We start from the raw sequence: 18,683 nt of genomic DNA on the forward strand, positions 1-18,683 counted from the left end.
CCAGCAATACGTTGGGTAGGGGTGGGAACGAAGCACCTAAGCAAATCTAACAGAGTCAAGGACTACCTCAGAAAGCAACAACTTGGAGGAGGACTTAGGGTCATGGCGAACAAACCACTGACAGGAGGCCAGTGAAATACTGTATCCAAAATGGCAAGCAAATTTTTCATATATATGTAAAAGCAAGAATAATGAATAAGTACTAACAGGGACTATTCTTTCCAATCTTGTACTGAAACTACTGTTGAAACAGAATTCGCAGTTTTCTGATGACCATAACATCTGATGACATAACTATCACAGGATCAGAGAAAACGTCTAAAAGATGAAGCAACATGCCTCATCACAAGAGCCTCCTACAACTAAATCTGTTTAGTGTAATCAAAGAAAAGAGTGACTTGATTACATTTGTATGTACGTATGCAACAGAAATGTGGTCATTAACAGCATTTCAGTTCAGATACTATATAACAAGAATCCAATGTAAAACACTGAAGCTATGCAAACCTAGGTGACAAATAAGACACTTCCAAGTGCATTGACACAATATGACAACTTAACTGTCTCTCTACAAAATGTCTGTCTCTCTACAGAATGTGTAAGGCAGTTTAGATAGATCATTAATGGCTTCAACAGTTATGTGAACAGCACACACAAGTCTTACTTCAGTTCTCTCTTCCCTCCCTCCTCAGCCTCGTAGATGTAGTCCTGAACAAGAGCCCCTGAGTTCTCCATCTCCACTTGAAGCTGTATGACTACATCTCAGGAGAAGGGATAGCCCTAATCTCTCCACTCCAGACCAGAGATGTGTTTCCCCCTCCTTTTTTTGCACAGGCAAGAGAACTCTGATCCAGCTGAAATGTAACCATTTCCATTTTCCAACCCTATCATTACATTTCAGTCTGAACAGCGAGCTCATCTGATTGCACCAATTCACATAGTGGGTTTAGCAGAGAGGATGCAGCAGGAACAAGTATGCAGGACGAGGAAAAGCCAGACCCTTCCTTTTCAGTAGCAGTCTTTAGCTGACTAAATATATTGCAAATCTACATCCTTAGACTAGCTTCCATTTCAGGCAGTCTTGCTCCCCTGAGTTCTCCAAAGAACGTTCTGGTTCTGCCATGTAGCAGAAATCTGCCTTAGGCTGACAGTACCCTGCCTTCCCCAGAGGTTTCCAGTCAGAGGAACTGTGGTGGTGATCACTGACTTGAAGCAGCAGATGACTGACAAGGCCACGAAAGAAGAGTGAGGAAAAAAGGGAACAGAAAAAGAGAAAAAAAAAAAAGGAGGAATGAGAATACTTGACATTCACTGCAGCCACATCCTCAGAAGAAATCCTCTCTTCCAGCTTCCCCCTGCAGCAGCCTGCAGAGATGACCTGTAAAAGCATTCTTATGGAGTTCAATAGATAACATTTAACTGGGCTACAAAACTAATTTTTTCATATATATAAAATGTAACTCCAGTCATGTCACATGTTCCCCCTCATCTGGCCTTTTTGAACATTTTCTAATCTTACAGCACATGAACTCTAATGTTTTCAGTAACTTATTTTCTGCAGGAGGCAGAAAGATCATCACTATCATATTTTGGATGCTTACAGTGATTTAGGGGCTCATTACACTCAGACATAACGTAGGTTTTCAGGCAGAGAAGCAGGTGCTCGATGCTTAAAGCAGCAAGTGACGTCAGTACAACACTCTTCGAGCATCTTGTGTCAAAACAGTAATTCTTCCCGCTGTCTCTCTGAAGGTCAAAAGCTTCCTCACAGTTGAATTCACTGAACAAGCAAAGCTGGGTGTGCTACTTTATCTTACAGCCTGCTGACAATTCTGAATGCCAGAGTCAAATTGCCATTTGTGGAAGATAAAAAAAGGAAGGCAAAACAAAAACAAAACCTTCTTGGCTTTATCAATCTGTTCCACAATGTAGCAGGAGCAATTGCAATACAACTGTCATTGTGAGTTCCCCCCCCCTTCTCCCCAAATGAAATTCAAAACACTTTTTGAAGAGAAGAAGGAATAGATTAGTATTACAGCTTATGTTTCTCGCTTCCCTCTCACCTTTCCTCCCATATCTGGAAATTTAAGTGCATACAAAAAAAGGCGGTAGCTACTGGCACACTCACTAGAGAACAACAAATAAAATACCAGCAGTATACAGAATTCTTATAGCTTTGCATCTTATTAAAAAACCTTATGCTTTCTCTTTAATTCCAGTTGTATTTAAAACACAAACCTTGACAAATATCAGGAAATTTTTCTTGACAAAATGGATTCCAGTTCTGCAAACCACAATAATGTTGACAAAATGCTATAAAATATACTAAATACAACAATTCTATATAGAAGATGTAAGCAAAAACAAAGCATGCCTAACCTGCCATGTCCTTCCACTTTTTAATATCTGTCTTAAACCAGAATTTCCTATATGGTAAAACAAAATATTCAGTATTAACCAAATGCAGCCAGACAGCAACTCACCGTGATGTACACATGGCTTTTAATTACAAAGCTGTCCATAGGCCCAAAGATGAGGCAGTCAAGAGTGCTTTTTATTTCATAAAGGAGAAAACTTCTGCAAAAACATCTCAGAAGTAGCTCCAAATCCACAGCAACCAGCAATTGATTCAGGCGTACCAAGCTTTGTCTGCCTGTGTTGTTATGCCGGAATAGAATCTCACTTCATCTTCCTAACACATTGTCTTAAGAAAAAAAAAAAAAAAGCCTCATGGCAGCAAGGGACAGTGCTTAGTGTTCAGTGTAGACTAAAGCAACATATTAAGTCTGTATTGGCAAACATTTGGGATTTCCAGTAAAGTACCTGAAGTTTCTAAGAAACCAAAAAAAGCACTGGTCTTTCCTTTAATGCTTTTGTATCATACACAGGATTTTAAAAGTTCCTTCAGCAGATGTATTACCTCTACAAAAACTAACCTAATCCCAGATTCTGCCTTTACAGATAGAAGTCATCTTCTGTCTTGTTTTCCCTCATAGAAATCCATGTATATTCACCACCATAAAGCTGACAGAGAACCGTGTAGCAGAGAACCCCTGAACAAGTAAACAAAAGGTTCAAGCAGAGAAACAGCAATTTTTTGAACCAGATAATCCAAGTTACCAAAACCGAGTTCAATCTCCGAAGAAAGCATACCACGAAACACAAAGAATAGTTGCAGCCATCAGTGCGAGACCTACAGTGGAAGGCATGGAACCTTGAGCCTCAGAGGGGTTCAGAACCTCTGGATACAGATCCACCAGACAGATGTTCTCTCTCTTCTTACAGGCTCCTTCACAAAGGATGGATCAAAGCATTATCAAAATAACCACAAACTGATGAAAATGAGCAAATGGTAATAATAGCTAAACTCATAAAACCCTCAGGAGCTGCCATGAATGTTTACCAGGCTATTCCCAAGGCAATTTCAACTCCATCCCCTTAAGCAGTTGTTTAACTTCAGAACAAACAAAAACCAACAAGTAAGATTACACCAGTTGTTATAGGAATAGCAAATTGCAAGTTGAACTTGCAGTTAACTGGATGCAACACAGGTTTATTTTAAAATATCACAAGCAATCATGTTATTTCCCCATAATAATTTTGTTTGTGGAAAAACCTAGCACAATGACGTAGTGAAACCAGCCTTAGAAGCATCTTTATTCAGCAATTTCAGTAACATCCTGGAAAAGTGAGTCACAAATATAATAATCTAATGGGAGGGGGTAATATTTGATTTTCCAGAGTGATCCTCTAAGGGATATCAATACAAAAAGAAATACTTTGGGCTTAGTAACAGCATTGTTAAGTTATGCGTTTCCAAGGAAGTGTATGAAAGTATATGCATAAAAGGAGTCTAGGTGGAGTGTCATAAAAGTAAAGAAAAACAGGCTTTATCATCAGGTAAGAAGCAGTTAACAAATGACATAACAGTAAGTTACAATATACATACACAAATGTTTGCACAGGAAAAATTAACAATTCAATTGAAATCAAGACAGAGATAACTTTGCATCCCGGTTTCGGCTGGGATAGAGTTAATGTTCTTACTAGCAGATGGTATACTGCTGTGGTTTGGATTTAGCATGAGAATAATGTTGATAACAGACTAATATTTTAGTTGTTGCTACGGCATCCAGGACTTTTCATCTTCTCATACGGGCCAACATGGAGGTGGAGGGCACTCACAAAGCTGGGAGGAGACACAGCCAGGACAGCTGACCCCAACTGACCAAAGGGATATCCCATACCATGTGATGTCATGAGCAGTTTATAAAGCTGGGGGAAGAAGGAGGAAGGGGGGGACGTTCAGAGCGATGACATTTGTCTTACCAAGGAACCATCATTATGCATGATGGAACCCTGCTTTCCTGGAGATGGCTGAACACCTGCCTGCCAACGGGAAGTAGTTAATGAATTCCTTGTTCTGTTTTGCTTGCATGTGCGCAGCTTTTGCTTTACTGATTAAACTGTCTTTATCTCAACCCACAAGTTTTCTCAATTCTACTCTTCTGATTCTCACCCCAGTCCCACCATGGGGAGAGTGAGCGAGCAGCTACCTGGTGCTTAGTTGCCAGATGGGGTTAAACCACAACACTTTGAAAGCCAAAAGTTAACGCACAGTGCATGATCAAATTTGTTGTCAGAACTAGCATTTAAGAGTTGAAAAAAAAAAAAAAATAGAAATCTATACCTAAATGCAACAACTGCTAATTTAAGAGTGGAATCAATGGATAACAGTCATGTCTGGGGGTCTGGTGAACAGTTGTTTAGCGTAGTAACGTGGACGCATAAGGAAGCAGAAATGCAATAAATGTAAAGAACACAACTAAAGTAAGGCAAGCAAGGACAATATTCCAGCTTGGGTAATTAAAACAGCTATCAATAACAGTCTTGTCTAGGTTTATCTTCCATAGATAGCACAGAAGAGAAAGCAAACCACTTCAGCCATATAAGTATTGTTAACTATACATTGCTTAGCTCTGCTTTTGCTGTTTTTGGTTTCGTTAAATGCACACTTACAAGAAGTGAAAGATATTCCTTACAGATTAATTGTCACAGCTGAAGCCTGAAGTTAAAAAACAAAAAGAAAATATGAGCAAATAAAGGTAAAAGAAAAGTGGATCTGACAAAAGTTGGCTTTATTTCCAAGAGAAACAAGTTTATCTTGTTGGGGACAGATATATTTCTTATCATTAAGAGCAATGAGTGAAGAAAGTGAGCGTCTCTGTTTCCATTATTTTGAGGATTATTAGACATTATTACAATGAATCAGTAACATGGTTTGTGTCTTAAGACGCAGAGAATAATGCTGCATTATAAAAAGAAGTTTTCTTTTTCAAAGATGTACTACTACCAGTGGACTAAAAAAATTATATCACCAGAACAGAATACTCTGACTCCACATGGATGAAAGTGAATGTAACCAAGGATGGATAAAGGTGAAATATTAAATCTTGGAACTTCTCAAACCAATCTTCAACTAAACTGCGATGATTAGATGTGAAAGGAAGCAATAGAAATGCTTAGCTTTTCTGAAGTGGTGTTAGAACTGGAAAATATTACTGGCAGTAATATAAATGGCACCCAAACACAAGCACTAGCAATAAGGACTACTAATAGAATATTAAACACTATAAGTAGGGGGGTTTTGCCACAAAAATGTAAATAATCTGAACAGTTGGGGGGAGGAGGGAAGACCAAAACAACAGTGTCTAGACTGGTGTAAGTACTAGGCATGGAACAAATACAACCATGTCATTAGGAGAAATAAAACCCAGGATATTTTATGTCAAAAATAAAGATGACTGCCAAATAATAGATGCACAAACCCCACTAGCATTACCGAAAATAATCCATCAATCACTTTGGATATCTAAAGTTAAGAACTTGATGCATCACTAATGGTGTATTAATGGAGCTAAAAACGCCTTATGAAAAATGGAGGTGTAACAAATTCATCTGTTCTACATGAAAGCAACCTGAAGAACGCTGTACTTCAATGCAGCAACAACTACTTGCACGCAAGTACCAATTATCAGTTAACATTTCTCTCGGCTATGATTCTGGAAACAGCTGCATGCATGTTCTTTCCCTGTACCTGGTCTGGTGGGGATCACATCATAAAACTGAACCCCACATAGAAAAAACAGTAACAACCTTCTTGTATATATCGAGGATGAAACATATACAGTGTCCATCCATATCGTGCATTTGCTAATCAGAATTATATAATGTGGAAGAGTGCTACACTGGGATTAGTATGGCTGGAACAAACTTATTGGTGAATCACAATAAATAGAAGCAGCAGCTAAAGGATGAGAAGTTACAATTAAGCGATGCAGAAACCCTAACTATTCACCACTGGTATACTATTCTTAAAGGATGCTCACAGCTGTATTACAATTAGTTTTTTAACACTCTGCAGGCTTTTTTGTATTTCAAATTGTGTTGTTAATGATAACACTTGTAATATACCAATACACTGCACACAGGTTTTCACATCTTAGCGCTATGATCAATACTGAAGATAGCATACCAATTGCAAACGCATTCTGAGGCCAAGATGACCAATATATTGGAACGAATCAATATCCACATTAATGTGGTACATTACAATATAGCCATTGTCCAAACCCAGAGAGAAATGTAAGGACTTGTAACAAATACATTACTATTGATATGAATGAAGTAAGAATGTGTGCATAAACTTGTGGTTAAGCGCCAGTAGAGAGGACTCGTTAGCAGAAGGTCCTGTGCTCTGACAATGGGACATTAACAACAAGGTTGCTGCATTTCATATACACAGCTCCTTTTCCTGTTAGCTCAACAGTGAGTTGTTAAGTACAGCGGAGTACAGCAAAGCACCATCCCAGGCTGCCATGTTACAGGCAAGCTAGACCACTTGGGAAATAAAAACAAGAGCTGGTGCTTGTGAGTACAACCGTGTAAGTGTGTAAACATGAACTTACTGAGACATTCTGTAAATAATTACCACCTTTCTCTTCCATGTAGTCTTTGTTATGCTAACTTCCTACATAAGGAAATCCCTTTATATGGGTTAAATCTTGCAGTAGTACAGTACTTCTAGCTATAATGCCTCAGTTTTTCCTCTTATCTGAAAAGGAATACATATACCAATTAATTAAAGAGCAGTAACACTTATAAGATACCTTTGTAAAGGGCTATTGAAAACCTTTTAAAACTGTATTCGGAGATTACTTTGTGTATAAAGAAATCCTATAAGAAGCAGTGAAACACAGGAACAGTACACAGTAGTTTGAATTCATGAAAAAGGAGTGCAAGCATGCACACACTCTTGCCACACAGTTTTTCGTGTTATCAATACGATTACATCTACTATTCTATCCACTGTTTTGAAATTAACAAAGATTTTTGACTAACAAATTAATACAGATTTTGAGGACACAGAGAACTATCACCTCACCTAGATGCAACACCAAAAATTTCTAACTTTACTCAGGTTTACTATTAATTCTAAAGGAAAACAAGACTACAGTTTTACCTGAGACCAAAGATAATCAATTCACCTGTTAAAGGACCCAAGAAAGGTACACAAGCCTTCTATCTCATTTTGAAGATGGGCGTTGACAATAAAATTACACAGAATGCATTTTTAAACACCAGTTTTCACTAAAAGAAGTCAAACCCAGGTTAGGAATTAATTTAAAAGTAAAATCCTAATTGTTTAGCAGTTGAACAAAAGGCAACTTTGAACATACCCAGCAGTAAGCCGTGTGCTGTATCTCCAGGAGACTGCTTTCTAGATGCTTCTGCTGAAGGCAACACTCCTTCCTCCAGAGTAGGGAACTCTGTCAGGTCATTTCTACCACAAGTCAGGCCAAGCTTTGTCTCCGAGGCAGCAGTTAAATGGCTGGCATCCACTTCTGCTGGAAGTTGATACCATGACTCGATACCCTAAGAACAGGTGGGCAAAAAAAGTGCTCAAACTCAAGAAAGTTTTATAAGGCATATTTCCAAAGGAAATAAAGACTAAGTTATGAAACAATGGAATCATTGCTTCTGAATTGTATTTCCTATACGAATACTCAGTTTTTAATGTAAAAGAATTATGATGCACTATGAACTGATGAAGTCCACAGTCAGTTCTCACTACTGCTTAAGTTGTTATTGCTTATTATCTGATCCCCACTCTTCCATCACTTGTCCGAAACTGAGCTTCATCTCCAAATCCTGCCACCACAGAAGGCTTTTTACAAACCAGAATGAAATCTCTCACTTAGAAAGAAAAATCCTTCAGTAGGATGCTGGGCCAATTCAGTTCCTGACACTGTGTAGTAAACATGGTTTGCATCGTACAATCGGGGGAGTAACAAGCAGAACAGCTTCTGGTTTGTCTTTAAAGGAAGTCTCTAGTTACAGAAATCTGAGGTCACACAGATAATGCCTTGAGAATCCCAGTCAACTCTTTGGTATATTTTAAGAAAAAGACTTTCAGTTCATGTTCAAATGGGGAAGAGCATCTTTAGTTCAGATACCTCATTAACGAATTTGCATTGGGATTACTTGGGAAATAATTAAACAGATACATTTTAATTTTGGAAAAGGCACAGACCAGTCTTCAGCGTAGAGAATTAAGACTATCTATCACTTATAAGGGAAACCATCATCAGCATATGTAACTTATAATTACATATACGTTAAGTGTTCCAGTGAATTGGCAGAGGTACAGTACTATCCCTACTTAATAGCTGCAAGCTCTTCTGCCTTTTGAAACACTACTAACATATTAAAAGCTACTTTTCACTTTAGCATTTTGCTATATAAACTATAATTTTTGCACAAGATTCTTATAACCATTTGGAAATAAAATTTTTGATACAATCCGTCTTTTCAAAACACCTGTGATCTTATGCAATTCTCAGAGTAATTAAATATTTGGAAGCATATCCATCAGCTAGAACTACTATGACTGTATCACGATGTGAGTACGGTTTTCCTTCATCACATATGGAACACATAATTAAAACTAAGTCTAAAAGTAGTTAGATAGCACAGAGACATGCTTTAGTTCACGTGGTAACGTGTAAATCATCTATTTTGAAGTAGACAGATCTGGTAATTTAAAGGCAGTAGCAGGACCAGGATTACAGCTAATTACAAACTGCATATATATCAAAGATAGTGTTGCAAAGAAGAAAACATTACACTGGAAAATATACTAGGTTTATAACCAGAAAACAGAAGGGGGGGGGTGTTAAAAAAAAAAAAAAAAAGATCCCTGAACTACTAGGGATTCAGTTTTGAACGCGTCAAAAAAGGTTTGTAGCACTTGAATCAAGACTAGACTAGATGACTTGACAAAGTTCACAACAGTCCTATTTTTGTGCAGGTCCAAGAAACACAGATCTTTACAGGGCGGGAAGGTGGAGGTCTAAATTATACAGATAAAGCACTTTATATTATTTTCATCCTTGTAATTATCCTTCAACCACAAACAAAACAAAGCACAGTACAAATACCCAATTAATGGCAGTTTTCTGACGTATTGCTTCTCCTAGGGAGATCCCACTGGTAACGGATGCCTGGGTTTCGCTACTGCTGCGGCTTAAGGATTCCTCCTTCCGGCCACAATGTGGTGGAGTTGTTGCAATAGGCTAAAAGAAACGATATGTGTTTTTAAAATACAAAATAATTTCTTGGTATTTCAACATGTGTATATATTTAAGTAATGGACAACAAAATATATAAAATATTCAAGCCATCCCCAACACCCGAAGTGAGGCACGTGCCTCAACATACTTAGGCAGTGACCTAAATTCAATCCAGACTTCCAAAACTTAACAAGAAGGGGTAGGTTCATTTGCCACTTCAGATCGCAAGAAACAGTGAACATGAGCTTCTGCACATTAGCCAATCATTTCTGAGGGCCAGAAATTTATTTCTCATTTCCAATCCACGTACATGCAGTTCTAAATAAATCACAAAATACCAAAAAGACTCATCACCTTGATCAAAGTCAGGTTTAGCATTTGTCCTGTCTGGTTTATTAACAGTGGTTGTTGGGTTTTTTTAAAAAGTAATTATATTAACAAAGAAGGTTTTTACTTGTATCAATGTTGTAACCTAAATTTTAAAAGGCTTCTTATGTAAATATCTTAAAGCAAGTCTAGGTTGATTTCTAAATTATAATTTAGCAATACCTGACAGGCTTTGAGGGCATGAACTGAAGTTAAATTAGACTTCAGCCTGGAAAAGCAGATGTAACATTTTTTTCCCCCACAAGGTAAGAGAGAAAGCTGTTCTGCAGTCAGAACAAAATTTCTCTTCTATAATATCTCATGCTGGAGGTCACGACTGTAACAGCTTTCCCCAGACAATACAGACAGCCAGGTTCAAACACAATGGTATATAATGGCGAAAAGAGACATTTCTGGAACACCAAGATTCAGCCCAAACAAAAATGTTCCAGGAAAGTAGTTACCAGCTTAAAAAAAAAAAAGTGGGGACTACCACTGGAGAACATCAGGTAATATTAACGCAGCAATATAACATGAGGCCTCAACCAGAAAAAGAACTTGTAGCTCCCCCATCTCTTTAATACCCCTCCTTGCCCTCATCCTCTTCCTCATGTTGACTCTAGTTCCAGTTTAACTCACTAATAATAATATTTTTTAAAAGCCAAGCTACGCTTGGAGGTATTTTTATTGTCCAAGACAGCAAATGGCAGAGGTTTATGAAAGGCAGGTCCTGCTTGACTAAACTGATCTTATTCTATCACAAGGTGAGCCGCTTAGTGGACGAGGGAAAGACTTGGATGTTGTCTATCTAGACTTTAGTAAAGTCTTTGACACTGTTTCCCACTGCATTCTCCTGGAGAAACTGGCTGCTTATGGCTTGGACAAGCATACTCTTCACTGGTTGAAAAACTGGCTGGATGACTGGGCCCAAAGAGTTGTGGTGAATGGAGTTAACTCCAGTCAGCAGCTGGTCACAAGTGGTGTTCCCCAGGGCTCAGTACTGGGGTCCATTTTCTTTAATATCTTCATCAACAATCTGTTCAAGGGGATCAAGTGCACCCACAGTAAGTTTGCAGACAACACCAAGTTGGGCATGAGTGTCAATCTCCTTGAGATTAGGAAAGCTCTACAGAGTGATCTCAACAGGCTGGATTGATAGGACAAGGCCAATTGTATGAGGTTCAAAAAGCGATGGGTCCTTCACTTGGGTCACAACAACCCCACACAACACTACAGGCTTGAGGAAGAGTGGCTGGAAAGCTGCCCAGTGAAAAAGGGCCTGGGGGTGTTGGTCGACAGCTGGCTGAATATGAGCCAGCAGTGTGCCCAGGTGGCCAAGAAGACCAATAGCATCCTGGCCTGTATGAGAAATTGTGTGGCAACAAGGACTAGGGAAATGATTATCCCCCTGTACTCGGCACTGGTGAGGCCACACCTCGAGTACTGTGTTCAGCTTTGGGTCTGTCACTACAAGAAAGACATTGAGGTGCTGGAGCGGGTCCAGAGAAGGGCAACGAAGCTGGTGAAGGGTCTAGAGCACAAGTGTTATAAGGAGCAGCTGAGGGAACTGGGGTGTTTTAGTCTGGAGAAAAGGAGGCTGAGGGGAGAAGACATTATGACTCTTTACAACTACCTGAAAGGAGGCTGTAGCAAAGTGAGTGCTGGTCTCTTTTCCCAAGTAGCAAGCAATAGGACAAGAGGAAATGGCCTCACGTTGTGCCAGGGGAGGTTTCAGATTGGATATTAGGAAAAGGTTCTTCACAAAAGGCTTGTCAAGCATTGGAGCAGGCTGCCCAAGGAAGTGGGTGAGTGACCGTCCCTGGCGGTATTTAAGACATGTAGATGTGGTACTTAGGTACATGGTTTAGGACTTGGCAGTGCTAGTTTAGCGGTTGGACTTTATGATCTTAAAGGTCTTTTTCAACCTCAATGATTCTACGATTCTATGGACTGAGCATACCATTTGCAACCTGTCACGGTTTAACGCCAGTCATCAGCTTGAACCATGCAGCCACTCACTCACTCCCACAGTTTGAATGGGGAGAGAACAGGAAGAGTAAAAGTGAAAAAAAAACAAACTCGTGGGTTGAAATAAAGATAGTTTAATAAGTGAAACAAAAGCCACACATATGCGAGCAAAGCAAAACAAGAAATTCATTCACTACTTCCCATGGGCAGGCAGGTGTTCAGCCATCTCCAGGAAAGCAGGGCTCCATCATGTATAACAGTTACCTGGTAAGACAAACGTCATAACTCCAAACACGCGCCCCCCCCCCCCCCCCCCGCTTCCTTCTTCTTCCCCCAGCTTTATACACTAAGCATGACGTCACATGGTATGGGATATCCCTTTGGTCAGTTGGAGTCAGCTGTCCTGGCTGTGTCTCCTCCCAGCTTTTTGTGCTACCCCAGCCTGCTCGCTGGCAGGGCGATATGAGGAGCAGAAAAGGCCTTGACTATTTTCATCCCAAATCTAAAACATAGCACTATACCAGCCACTAGTGAGAAAGTCAACTTCATCCCAGCTGAAACTACAATACAGCTTTTATCATTAAAAAAGCCAGCCATAAGAGCTTGCATAAAGACATTAATTACATTCTAAGAGAAGAGATCAGACACAAACTTAGAGAAAAGTCCAGAACATAAACCTGTTTCAATGTAAAAGAAACACACAAAATTCAGCATTTGAGATTGCTTTCTTTAAATGTGAATACCACCTACTAGATTAGCTAAACTGAAACCTAAATTCTGTTTCATTCTTCTTAACGCACCAAAACGCTGGAAAGGATGTGAATGAAAGTTTAAGTTGTTTTTGTTTTTTTTTTTTTTGTTTTTTTTTAATTTGTTACAGGACTGCTAGTCCATATTGGAACTTAGGAAAGGTGAGTTCACTCTTGACTATTTATGGCACCTCAGTTGATTGCGATTCTTATACAAAGCATACCAACATCTTCAATCCATCTACAAAAAATAAATTACAGCCATCACAAATGAATCTTTCTCCATCTCTTATGTTCCTAAGAAGCCATTAATTCTGCCACAGAGACAGTGGATTTACAAATTTCCAAGATAAACTGAGGAAAACCCCTTCAATTTTGACTAACCTGTAATAATCACCATCCAGTGGCTTGGTTGTCATCTACAGAGAGAGACCTTGGGCCTTCCCCTCTAATTCCCAATTACCAGGCATCCAAGCTTCCTGTAAATAGCTTATTTTCACCCTTAAGAAGCCTGAGAACATGCAGAGCTGAAGACAGGCTGAACTTCTCTTGCCTTTAAAGAGCATTTGGTCAGGGGACTGCCAAGACCCACTGGCAAAGCACCACACGGACTCCAGTTAGTTTCAGCCCCAATTATGCCCATGTAACTCTTAAACTCTTCCTGCCTGGAAAATACAGCCCACTTCATTTGTAAGATGAGGTTCCAGTTCAGGACTTTTCCTTTTACCCCTTAAATGTCCAGTTTTTCCCCTTTAAAATAAGCCACTTACTCAAATGTCCAACTGCAAACTAAAGAACATCATTGGGGCAACACCTCTGCATTTTTCAGGCACAGTTACAAAAACCTCAATTCTACATAGTTATCTCATAAAATTCCAGAATTTCAGGGCCATATGTCATCTTAAATCCTTCCACAAAATAGCGTCACTGAAATAAAAACACGATACAGCTTTCTATGCAGGCCAGCACTGTAAAGTAAATTAATTGCAATGGCAAGAATATTTTTGCCTAAGTTTAAAAAACCTAGAGCACTCAAAAGGAAAATGTTAATTACGGATCATGCATAGATCACACCTATGAAACTAGGACTCAGCCAGGCAGAAACTACTCTTCCAAATTAATTCACTGCACAAAATAAGTTTGTTTGGGCTTTGTATCCGCACTAAAGATAATAATTGTAGCCTCTATGCATATACACAATCCCTATCACATTCCCCTAGTTCCTATTGTTCACACTAATCAAGTCACTAAAAGAAGCAGCACTGAAGTGTACGTGACAATAGCTCCGAAGGCAAAGCATTCCAGTAGCCATTTGGTAATTTAATTAAGGCCTATTATTGAAATTTTGGTTTTACAATACACATCTTCAGAAAAGGGTAATTTTATTAATCCAAATGGAAATTAATAGTGTATGGTACTGGAAATTAATAGCATTAGGTAAGGGACCCATACCGTGATTAGAAAACTAATTAAAAAAAAAGGGTACTGATTTTATTTAGATATGTTGAGCATAGCTAATTAAGTGGGTATTCCAGAACATACTAAAATGGATGAGTAATGACAAGATGCACACAATGAACAAAAGACTAAACAACTGAACTGTGCATGTTATTCTTCATTCTTCCCTTTAAAATGACCTTCTTTAGCCTATGGTGAGCAATTCCTCTCAAAATCATTTAATTACTTGTATATCTGTCATCCACTTAAATTAAAATCTTTTTTCTATGCTACAGGAGCTGTATCACAGACTTCCCTCTACCCACCAGCATGCCAGAGGAACCACTTTTCATGAAGAGAACTCTTCAGTTCCCAAAACCTACTGATTAACTTACTTTCAGAATAAATAAATAAAAAGTTGACTGGCAACCTAAAGAAAATACGACCAAGATAATAATTTCACTAAATCTTATAGCCAAACTTTGAATTTTTCCATAGTTTCAATGCACCTGGAGTGACATATTCATTGTCACAACACTAAAAAAAAAAAAGGCACGAAAAACATGATCTGAACTGGTTCCTCTTACCTGTAGCTTCATATCTTAATCTTTTACCAAAATATTTTATTACAGAATGAAACAAAAAAAAGAGACGCACCACAATTCACTATCAAATGAAGTCAGCAAGAATCTTCCTCAGAAAATTTAACTTGAGCAAGTCTTGGGCAAACGGGTATAAAATAAAAATATAGAAGAACAAAGTACAGATGAGCTTCCACTTTGTGGAAATTTCTTTCCCACAAGTACTTCCTCCTCACAAATGCTCCCTTGGCACTTAACAGTTTTCAAAACCCATTCATTTCACATCAGAATTTGGAATAGGTTCGACCAGTCTTATTTTGGGAAAACAGAGCCAGAGATGTATCATATGGAGATTTCTCAAGAAGAAATTGGTGGAGAAATGCTAATGAGTTATGATGCAATTACTACAAATAGCAATATTCTAGAAGATTCGGAGTACAATTATATCCAGAGCAACCAAAGGCTCAAATACTCAGTCACTGAGAAGAGGAAGGAATCAAAGCGGTATTACTATTGCTAAGACTACTTACACAGTGCCTTCCATGCAAAGACCCAAAAATGTTTCAACACACTGATTCATAGAACTACTTTAGAATATGCATGATAAATATTTATCCTCCTTTTACTAGGCACAGAGAACTTAGTGTACAACAATATGGCAAGTCAGCGGCACAGCTCATTCCCCAAGTAGTCTGACTGTAACGCACATCTCTTATTTGATGGTCTAAAATTTCATCTGTCTGCCTGTAGATTATGAGAGAAAGTCAAAAAGAACAACACCTACAGCATCACAAGCCAAAGAGATTAAAGCATGAATGAAAACATGAAATATGATATGAAATAAATGTTAGTATCACAAATAGATAATATGATATCCTTTACCTATATTAATATTTCATGTAAATAGCTGCTGTCATTGTCACAGTGATGCTATAGTATCATGAACACAGGAAGTGATCTGCAAAGTGGCAGACTAGAATAAAGTGGCAGAACTGTAGAGAAAAGATATTTAGAGAGTCAATTCCTGTTAAAACATAATTCAAATGATTTTGCAGCATGCACCTCCCTCATATAAAAAAGAAACGAGTCAATACTTGGTCCAATTTTGTTCAGTATATTCATTAATGACCCGGATGATGGGACAGCGTATCCTCAGCAAGTTCGCTGATGATACCAAACTGGGAGGGGTGGCTGACACTCCAGAGGGTCGTGCTGCTATCCAGCGTGACCTGGACAGGCTGGAGAGCTGGGCAGAGAAGAACCTGATGAGGTTCAACAAAAGCAAGTGTAGGGTCCCGCACCTGGGGAGGAAGAATGCTAAGCACCAGTATAGGTTAGTGGTGGACCTGCTGGGAAGTAGTTCTGAGGAGAAAGATCTGGGGGTCCTGGGGGACAGTAAATTATCCATGAGCCAACAATGTGCCCTTGTTGCCAAAAAGGCCAATGGAATCCTGGGCTGCATAGGGAAGAGTGTGGCCAGTAGGTCAGAGGAGGTCATTCTCCCTCTCTACCCTGCACTGGTGAGGCCACAACTGGAATACCGCGTCCAGTTTTGGGCTCCCCAGTTCAAGAGGGACAGGGAACTGCTGGAGAGAGTCCAGCGTAGGGCAACTAAGATGATTGAGGGACTAGAGCATCTCCCTTATGAGGAAAGGCTGAAAGAGCTGGGACTCTCTAGCCTGGAGAAGAGAAGGCTGGGGGGAGACCTTATTATGGCATACAAGTATCTAAAGGGTGGGTTGAAGGAGGATGGTGCCAGACGCTTTTCAATGGTTCCCAGTGACAGGACGAGGGGCAATGGGCACAAGTTGGAACATAGGAAGTTCCGTTCAAATACACGGAAAAACTTCTTTACGGTGAGGGTGACAGAGCACTGGAACAGGCTGCCCAGGGAGGTTGTGGAGTCCCCTTCTCTGGAGACTTTCAAGACCTGCCTGGATGCAGCCCTGAGGGATGTGCTTTAGGCAATCCTGCTCTAGCAGGGGAGTTGGACTAGATGATCTCTAGAGGTCCCTTCCAACTCTGAAGATTCTGTGATTCTTTTTTGTTTAAGCAAGCAGGCAAAAATACAATGACGGAAAAGCAAGAAACACTCATTGTTAGTCTTCCAATTCCATCCAGGTTTATCAGTTCTGATTTCCAGCTCACTGTTTGTCAACATTTCTTATCAAAATGCCCATAAGCTATTGATCTGTCTGCAGTGCTATTGGGGGGTGGGAGTGGAAGCAGATTTGATTTGGGGTGTGGGATGGGATGGAAGGGAGATGAAACAGGACCCCCGAAAAAGCGATACAATTAGTCAGGAATTCTCCACTGAAACACGCCCCTCAGAAACACCAGTAGTGTTCAACCCAAGAAACCTCATGTGAAAGAAAAAATTACCACCAATGACTGATTCTGCCAGGAAGGCAACCATCCTGAGAAAACAGCCACTCAATAAATAAAAAGCTCTATAAATCAAGAAGCAATACCTCCCCAGCTTCAGAGCAGCCCACCTAGCAAATGCTCAGTGAAACCAATACATTTACCCATTCCAATACCACTACTTAAATCGTTCAACTCTCGTACATCACAAGAGCCATGCCCATGATTCTTACAAATTGTATTAGTTATACCAATGCATTTCATAAAATCTTCCCACAAAAGCCTAAGACTTCTTTGGAATTTGCTCTTTCAAAGTTTCCTTCAAAGAAAACAAACAAAAAAAAGGCAAGCTTTACACAACTGCATAAATCCACAACTGCTTATATCCAAATTTTATGCTCTGAAACCAAATGGAATCAAAAGCCAAGCATGCTTGAGGTACTGAAGTAACAGAAGGACCTTAAGGAAAGATGATCACTTCCTGAAGTCAAATACTTCCCATACAAGTAGGATTCTCCTGCTAGCACCCAAGCCTGATTTGTGTTTTCAAATAACAAATACCATGGCTCGAAGGACTTAAGGCCCACATACTCATCAGCTGTAGCTTCTCATGGTGCATACATAAGGCTGTGCCTGTGCATTTAGAATTGCTCTTTAAAGGAACCTGACACTGCATTAACAAAATACCATGAGGGAAGTAATCTCTCCTTTTCAAAAGGGAGCCAAGTCACTAGGACCTTGTAGGTTAGCAGCTGGAAGGAAGCAAAGGAAACAGGCAACAGAACATTCTGTTTCATTATTTCATTTTTAATCCTTATACCAAAAAGCAATATTAAAGAAACAGCGCAACGGAAGAGATCTGCCACATATTAGCACTGTGTGTACCAGGGTACATAACAAAGCAGTTGCAAGCAAGAAATAAATTAGGATTTACTAAACGAGTATAATCATCTCTGAGGGTTTCCATATAATTAAACTCGGATGAAGAAAATTTAACAAGGTTTTTCTTCCTGAAATCTAATAGATCAAAAGTTAGCTTTTGCTGCTAAATACATAATGAGAGGAAAAGACAAAAATAAAGCTGAACAACTACAACCACCCCCACACAACATAGTGCCATTAACTTAAATGGGAGGAACAGCAACATTCATTCGGCATTCTTAATTGATGTTACATTTCATAGAAAGAAATACGAACATTTCTCAGTTTTGAACCATTGAAAGTTTGAATATCCAGGCTTAGCTCTTCTTACTTTACTGGGATATTTTCAGTGGGTCTTAATAAAAATATCATACAATAGAACACAGCATAACAAAGTAAAAGACCTAGAGAGATATGGGAAAGGACTCCCTAGATGAGTAATTCTAACAATCTGATCTTCCCAAAACATCAGAAATACACTATCATTTCTTCCAAACACTTCATCTCATTTCTCTCTCCTAAAAGTCAGAGGTACATGGCCAGCTTAATTCAGTACAAATCTGTGTTTCAGTTTCCTTATCTGTCTGAACATGCTGCTGGAAAATCATCAACCCTGCAAAAACAGGCAGTGGAGTTCAGGACCAACTCTTCCAACATAAGCAAGC

General features: G+C 39.3%; 1 protein-coding gene across 6 annotated transcripts in view; it reads right to left on the reverse strand.

Annotated features, from left to right (window-relative positions):
* Nucleotides 1–18,683, reverse strand: part of ALMS1 (ALMS1 centrosome and basal body associated protein) — a 77,230-nt gene that overhangs the window by 50,779 nt on the left and 7,768 nt on the right. For 5 of the 6 annotated variants that reach the window (XM_054202651.1, XM_054202653.1, XM_054202649.1 and 2 more), the window contains exons 2-3: nucleotides 9,501–9,635; nucleotides 7,740–7,935 (exon numbers count right to left, since the gene is read on the reverse strand). In XM_054202651.1, coding sequence (XP_054058626.1) covers nucleotides 7,740–7,935; nucleotides 9,501–9,635 — 331 coding nt within the window. Of the gene's footprint in view, nucleotides 1–2,483; nucleotides 2,705–7,739; nucleotides 7,936–9,500; nucleotides 9,636–18,683 lie in introns of those variants that run through there. The other variant, XM_054202652.1, reaches the window with a different exon arrangement.

This window comes from Rissa tridactyla, chromosome 5, assembly GCF_028500815.1.
Source record: "Rissa tridactyla isolate bRisTri1 chromosome 5, bRisTri1.patW.cur.20221130, whole genome shotgun sequence".
NCBI lineage: Eukaryota > Metazoa > Chordata > Aves > Charadriiformes > Laridae > Rissa > Rissa tridactyla.